The sequence below is a fragment of the Paralichthys olivaceus genome, chromosome 3 (assembly GCF_024713975.1).
Source record: "Paralichthys olivaceus isolate ysfri-2021 chromosome 3, ASM2471397v2, whole genome shotgun sequence".
NCBI classification, from domain to species: Eukaryota; Metazoa; Chordata; class Actinopteri; order Pleuronectiformes; family Paralichthyidae; genus Paralichthys; species Paralichthys olivaceus.
The window spans coordinates 1,850,326-1,857,500 of NC_091095.1; the positions used below are offsets into that span (position 1 = coordinate 1,850,326).

Genomic DNA, 7,175 nt, shown 5'->3' on the forward strand with positions numbered 1-7,175 from the left:
TTTCTCTTTAATCCTGTAAGATTGGACGGTGGATTCCTCAAAAGGAAAAATTCAGGGACTTTGTTATTTTCCTGGAAACATGAAGCATGAACTGTCGAGTATTTCTACTCGAGGTAAATACACTTTGGTGGTAAAGCAGTTTTCCAGTTTCATCCACGTAGAGCACGTCCACCCAAGCACTGCTACGGCCGTCAACTTGCCCAAGGACCCTCAGGATCCAGGCTATAGCCGGGGGAAAGAACCAACACCCTTCTGGTCAGCGGTCGACTCAACAGCAGCGCGCCTCAGAGTTTTTGTTTTAAACGAATGTTGCATTCTTGTCACAGGATGTCATGGGACACTTTTTAAAAAGCTGAACGTTGTTTGTTCGCGTGGAAACGAGAGAGTGGAGGAAGAAAAACATTGAAAATGAGCACAAAGAGCAAAGTTTTATTTCATCTTCCTGGCAGAATCTATCTCTAATAAACACACAGGGAACTGAGCCTCCTCGCTTACACATCAATTTATCTGATAACAGCAACGACCTCTGTGATCATTTCAGTCCTTATTCGTCCAGTGCTGTCTGAGGAGCTACAGGGCCCGTTACCCCCCCGAAGAGGTTCCTTCAAAACAAAGACAATCTGTGGAATGTGGAAATATTCATGCCAGCAGGTCTGCGTCACGGAAGCCCCCGTCTGCGGGCGGCTGTGGGGAGACGGCCTCTGGGACCGCCCCGGTGGCGGCGGGTTGGACCGGGTGGAAAGTCTTCCAGGGTTCGGAGGGGCAGTGGAAGGGGCTGTCACTCACAGGATCTGCTGCCACGTTGGGCAGGCCGGACGGTTTGACGGCCGTGACGTCCTCCTCCGATGATTCTTCTTTGGCGGGAGCCGGGGAGGGTAAGTGTGAGGGTGAGGTCGAGGGGACGTCATACAGAAGGTTCCTGAGGGGAGACCAGCCTGTAGGACGACGCCTCTTGAACAGCTGAGGTGAAGAACACAGGTTGTGGATGAACAAGTTCTTATACGACACGAAAATGCTGAATCGTGTTAAAGAAAGTTCTGAATGAATAATGTTTAAATGAAATGATTGAATCAGTTTCATAGATACTAGTCTTATTAGTCAACTAGATGTTTCTCTGGAGTTAGAACAAATCAGAATAATGAAGTTTGCATCTTGAATTTAAATGTGTTGAGGTGGAAAAGTTAAATTGGTAAATTTTACCTCCAACTAAATCTCTGAATCTGATCTAAGAAAATCTAATGAAATGGAACCATTACAGGAATATTTAACCACATAAACACAACGTTTTGCAGAATATTAGCATTAATTCCGCACTTCCTGTTGATTAGTTGAGAGGGTCGTCTTCTTTTTAACCTTTTGAAAACCAAAGACCTTTTGTTTAAACAACTTCCTGAATACTTATGAGGACTCAGTGATAAATAGTTTCACAGTTACACAGACAGTAGTTCGTGTTGTGACCGTGCGTCTCACCATGGGAGAAAGAGCTCCTGCTTCACACTCAATCTTTGCAACTGGAGTCTCCTGTCTCCACGGAGCCAAATCCACTGTCGAGTTACAGTTTGTAAACTCCTGCACACACACACAGACACACACACACAGACACACACACACAGGTTGGGATTGATCACACTATGAGTGGTGATAAGCGCCGTGTTTACACACTCACCACATCCTTTTCATCAGGGACACACAGTACGTTGAGGTCTTTGTGTTCGGCCTTGCTGCAGGTGGTTTTCTTCATATCAAACCTCAGCTTGTACCTGAGACCTGCGATCACCTGCGGAGACACACGCACTCAGCTGTCGGAAGAAGAAACACACCGCGCCGGCCTCCTCTCCCTTCACATCACAGAGTCACTCTCTACCTGTCTGGTGGCGTAGCCGATGTCGTTCAGGGTGAACAGGTGAGTGGAGTCGGAGATGGAGTTGAACTTGGAGATGGAGACGGAGACGGGGGTTTTGAGGTCCTCTGAGTTTTCTTCGATGTCCTCGGGGCAGCCCAGACAGGAAGCTTTCTCTGGAAGGATGTAATTGTCTGGAGGCGAAACAAGATGGAGAAAAAGTGAAAAAGACAGAATGAGCTGTGGATAAATAAAGAAAAGAGAAACAGACTAAAAACATAAACTTGAAGGAAACATTGGCCCCTAATCTGTCATCACTGCTGCTCCGTGATAATAATGTAAAAGAGAAATGATGGAGAGACCCTGAGGTTCAATTTTAAAGGTCTTTAAAATGTCAATATTTCACTTTAACAAAACAATACTCTCACAATGGTCCTAAAAATGTGGAACTAGATTCCTGGATCCTCACGTCAGGAGAAGTCGTGCCGTGATAATGTTGCTCAGGTTACTGAACACTGTCGAAACTTTAAAACACAGTTTTAATAAAGAACTCTGCAAGTTCACATCGAGGAAACAATCTGTGGACTGTCGACCAACAGAGAACCTGCTGAGCAAACAGATGGAAGTCTAGACTACCACTCTGCCTTTCATGGAGACGATGGTTGATAATGTTACACAATCCGTCTCCCTGCGTCGATCTGTGTACTTCCTCCTCCTCAATGACTGAAAGAGAAAATGAGCCTGTCTGTGACAAACAGACTCACAGACATCGATCCCATGTTGAAAAAGATTTTGGTGTTGAAAGCAACTTTCAGAAAACATGAAGTATATACTACACTTTCACCCCCTGTACGTGTGTACGTGTACAAACCAACTCAACGACGTCAGGGTTCATTCACATGATGAGCTTTTGGTCAAAGGTCAAGGTCAACAAACTGAAGCTAATGTTGTTCAGGAAATAATTTACAGATCCTGCATGTATGATGATTTTAAAACACTTGTACTGGAGTGTTCTCAGATGACATCATTATATTCTCTGTACGTGTTTGTAGCGGGTAACAAGAAATCCAAAGTGAGTGCAGCAATAGATGAGAAGTTATCTTAGAGTAAAGACTGGAAGGTTGTGTGTCTTTTGTGTAGTGTTGGTGGTTCCGCAGCACGGTGTGTGGCTGGGTGTGTTGTTGTTGAGGCTCGTTCTGGATCGACTTGTTGTCCCAGTTGTTAGAAACAACTATTTAATGACGTCGTCCTGTTAATGAATTAATTAACTAACGAGTCATGTGTTCACTTGCTCACTCACCCATCTGACAATGCACCTGCTGAGTGTCTGCGTCTGTCTCTGTCAGGAGAACCGTGGCGTTGCATGAAATCGGATTCTGTGTTGACACCAGGACAGAAGATGTTGTGAGTACGATCCGTCAAAAAACAAGAAGCAAATAAAATATACAAGTAACGAGAAATGTAGTAAAGTGATAGAATCTGCTCTCGATGCTCCAGGTCACAGGAACCTGCAGTTTCATTTAACAGTATTTACAGTAAAGTTTATTCTGAAGTGTTTTCTCAGCAGCTGTATTTCATCCCATCATCGCCACCTTGTGTCCAGAAGGCAGATAGTCACAGTCCGTCCACGGCTTGCTGCTGCCGGCCGGACAGTCACTTCTCCTGGTGGTGAACTGCAGTGAGTACACGGAGCCTGTGCCGCTCTCTGACTGGAGACACACAGACGGCATCAGTGAGGTCCAAGAGTCTAAACATGATTTCCCAGAATTCCACAGCGTTAGTTTCTCTGGGTTCATCAGCTTCCAGCTCAGTGATCGACCATCGGATCAATTCACATCCCAAACTCCTCTTTATTCATTTCACTGTTTCTACAAGAACATACTGAATAATATCATATCAATGTATTTATATTAGTACATGAACTATATTCAAAGAACTTTTTACAATTACCTCATTAAGGTTTTGCTTATTTTTCTATTTGATATATTCGTCTGGTAAGTAGCAGTTAAAAATGTCAAACAAACGGATTTACATCCTTTGAGAGTTCCTTTAAATTATTATTATTTGTATTTTTCCAAAGACACTTTGTTGAATTGTCTCATTGAGGACATTAACAAACACGAGCGTCCTGCAGTGAGTTCAGTCTGAATCACACTGAGACAAACCGTCTCACCGGTGTCTCGTGATCACGGTACCTTGACGGCTGACAGTATCTGATAGAGAGCCAGTTTGTTTCCAGTGCTCAGCCTCTCGTTGAACTTGTGCACGGCGCTGCCGGCGACCGTCTTCACCACGGGGCTGTCACAGAATACCAGGATGCCGGGCGGCACCTCCTCTGGGGCCTGGACGAGGAGAAGAGGGAGAGTTACCATGAAAGAGAAATTTATCACCGACTTACTGCGATAAGTTTAAAGTTTCAGTTTAAAGTACACAACTCACTCTAAAGGCCGGTTTTTTAAAAATGTTTTTAGGTTTATTCTTTGATTATTTCCATATTCTGCAGTTTTAGACTTTGTTGCTTCTGGACATTTAAGAGAAAATATAGATTTCGTGTGTGTGTTTAACTGAGAATGACTCAAATAAACAACACAGGTCAAAGTCAGCTTCCACATCAGGATTTACACAATGATCCAAATCTGTAGCTGTGAAACGACTCATGCTTTTAATCCAATATCAGTGATGACAAGAATAAACTTTGATTTTTGTAGCACTTATTTAACACTTTTAAAGAACACAGAAGAAGAATTGAAGGTAATTTACAGGAAACAACGGAGAACACACAAAATAAAAGCAGAAAATAAAATCCGAGCCAGTTTTAAAAAGTTGAAATCAAGTACTTAAGAACTTACTATAAGTACTTTTCCCTTTTTAATATTATTTAAAGATACTTTAATACTATAACTAACTAAAATACTTCTTCTCCTGCTGCGGTGAACCCTCTCGTTCCTCTGCGGTCTCCGTGTTACTCAGGTTTAGAGTCAGTCGTCTGCTCACCTGCCCGAGCACGGAGCTGAGGAGGCCCAGCAGGCCCAGCACACACAGGCCAGCTCCACTCCTCATGGTCTGATCTTCACGCTCGTCTCTGCTGCAACGGAAAATATCACACACCAGCTGAGAACGCTGAGTTTACCGAGGAGGCGTCAGATTCAGGCCTGATGTGCAGAGTTAGTGACTCAGCACCTGCAGCTTGAGAAGGCGGAGGCCGGCTGTCGATCCTCACCTGCTCCGGGGAGAAAAACTCGACTCCTCTCCACACGGGGATGGACGACTGAGTGAAGGTCTCCTGGAACTGGGGATCCTGGGAAGGATGATGACACATAGACAGAGGACAGGAGGGCACAGAGGATACACACACACACACACACACACACACACACACACACACACACACACACACACACTCACACACACACACACACTCACACACACACACACACTCACACACACACACACACACACTCACACACACACACACACACACACACACACACACACACACACACACACACTGGTGCTTCAAACGCTCGGTCGGTAAAAGGAGAGTAAATATTTGTTTTGTTGTTTGTCCTCCTACCTGTCGAGTCAACAGTCATTATCAGAGAGAGATGGAGGGGGAGAGAGGGAGAGGGAGGGAGGGAGAGGGAGGGAGGGAGAGGGAGGGAGAGAGAGAGAGAGAGAGGGAGAGAGAGGGAGAGAGAGGGAGAGGGAGGGAGAGGGAGAGGGAGAGGGAGAGAGGGAGAGAGAGAGGGAGGGAGAGGGAGGGAGAGGGAGAGGGAGAGAGAGAGAGAGAGCATTTGAGGAGATGTGTGTCTGTTTTTTCGTAATTTTGGCCAAACAAACAGTCTTAACTCAAGCCAGGCACACACACACACACACACACACACACACACACACACACACACACACACACACACATACACACACAAAATAATCATTTTACAAAATAAAGCATGTAAAGTACAGTTGATTGGCACAGACTCTCTCTCTGTGTGTGTGTGTGTGTGTGTGTGTGTGTGTGTGTACACACTAACTGGTACTTTGTCCCTGCTGACCTTTGACCTTCACCGCTGGTGTTTTCACCGTCGCTCTGTGAAACGAGGTGAAATGTCTCAGACGTTGTGTGCAGGTGTTTAAACACGTAGACATACATCATACAGATGTTACAGCTGTTTTCTTTGTCTCTGATCAATTACTGACACACACCGAGTTCAATGGGTGCACAGAGCCCCCCCCCCCAACACACACACACACACACACACACACACACACACACACACACACACACACACGTGTATACACCATGTATATATAATGCAGTAGTCCTGCAGTCCTTCTGTTGTGTTAAGTTAAGTTTTACTACATATCACTTCAAGTAAAAGTAATATAATTATCTGACAAATGTACTAGATGATGTGTATTATTATTCTTATGTCCCATGTGACTGTAACATATCATCAGAATATTATCTGTGATGCATTCATGTGTTTCCAGGACTTTGAAAATGATGATAGATCAAATTAAAAACCTCCCATCTTTAATCGTTGTATTATTATTATTCTTATATGTTGAAATCATCGTGTCACGCGGAGCCTCGTGTACATTTACAAACAGGACTGTTCGGTTGATCCTCTTTATTTAATTTGCAGTTGATCTTGTGTTTTGCAGCCATGAAGCTTTTCTCTCAGTTTGTCTGTTCATCACTTTAACATCAGAGGTGTCACGTCTGATGTCACACTTCACTTCCTCTGCTCGGTCGGTGTCCAACAGTTTCACTGAACCACTAACGTCTGCGGCTCAGCTCCTCATCTGGTCTCATCACTCCGCTCTGTTCTCCTGCAGCCATGATGCTGACGGCTCTCTCGGGCGGCTGCTGTCTTTTCCTGCTGGCTGCCGTGATTCCTGGTAAGTTTGATAATATTCCAGAACATGATAACACATTTGACGACACGTCTGAGTTTCTCATGCACATTGTTCCTGAGCGTGACACCATGAAAAAGACAAAGTGAACTCACCTGAATCAAGACTCACCAGATGTCCTGATATTTATATTTATGATATCACGCAGCAGCAACTTCTGGTCTATAAAATATCCCATCTTTGGATTAAACATTTTGACCGATGGGGACATTTGACTTATTTATGTTTCTTTATGAATAAGAGCGTCGCTGCGTGGTCACTGCTCTGTGCTCTGTGTCGTTTCTAGTTTCCTGTCTGACTCAGTGATCGTTGCTGTCGTGGTCTTTACTTCTCCCACACTTCTCTCACTTTGAGGTTTCAACAAACAGAGTCACATCAACTGGTTTTGAAACTGTCATATCATCAGCCATTGATAAAG

General features: G+C 44.4%; 2 protein-coding genes across 5 annotated transcripts in view; one reads left to right on the top strand and one right to left on the bottom strand.

Annotated features, from left to right (window-relative positions):
- Positions 1–409: 409 nt before the first annotated feature.
- Positions 410–5,188, bottom strand: kng1 (kininogen 1). 4 transcript variants are annotated; one of them, XM_020104120.2, is made up of 9 exons: positions 5,061–5,188; positions 4,835–4,925; positions 4,036–4,182; positions 3,433–3,549; positions 3,141–3,216; positions 1,865–2,034; positions 1,667–1,777; positions 1,471–1,569; positions 410–960 (listed from the first exon to the last, which is right to left on the bottom strand). In XM_020104120.2, the coding sequence occupies exons 2-9, from the start codon at positions 4,898–4,900 to the stop codon at positions 640–642; spliced, it is 1,107 nt and encodes a 368-aa protein (XP_019959679.1). In that variant the 5' UTR covers positions 4,901–4,925; positions 5,061–5,188; the 3' UTR covers positions 410–639. The 4 variants fall into 4 exon arrangements, with proteins under 4 accessions (XP_019959679.1, XP_019959680.1, XP_069376538.1 ...); XM_020104121.2 differs by having other exon boundaries at positions 5,021–5,168; XM_069520437.1 differs by having other exon boundaries at positions 4,835–4,922; positions 5,061–5,126.
- A 918-nt stretch (positions 5,189–6,106) lies between these two features.
- lamp3 (lysosomal associated membrane protein 3) overlaps positions 6,107–7,175 on the top strand; it is a 6,902-nt gene continuing 5,833 nt past the window's right edge. The window contains exon 1 of the mRNA XM_069520439.1: positions 6,107–6,742. Within this exon, the coding sequence (XP_069376540.1) occupies positions 6,682–6,742 (61 nt within the window). The 5' untranslated portion in view covers positions 6,107–6,681. The remainder of the gene's footprint in view (positions 6,743–7,175) is intronic.

Coding starts and splice junctions, on each gene's coding strand:
- kng1 (XM_020104120.2), bottom strand. CDS start 4,900: ATGAGGAGTGGAGCTGGCCTGTGTGTGCTGGGCCTGCTGGGCCTCCTC. Junction 2,035..3,140: donor GCAGGTGCATTGTCAGATGG/GTGAGTGAGCAA, acceptor TTTCGCCTCCAG/ACAATTACATCCTTCCAGAG. Junction 961..1,470: donor CAGGAGCTCTTTCTCCCATG/GTGAGACGCACG, acceptor TCTTCACCTCAG/CTGTTCAAGAGGCGTCGTCC.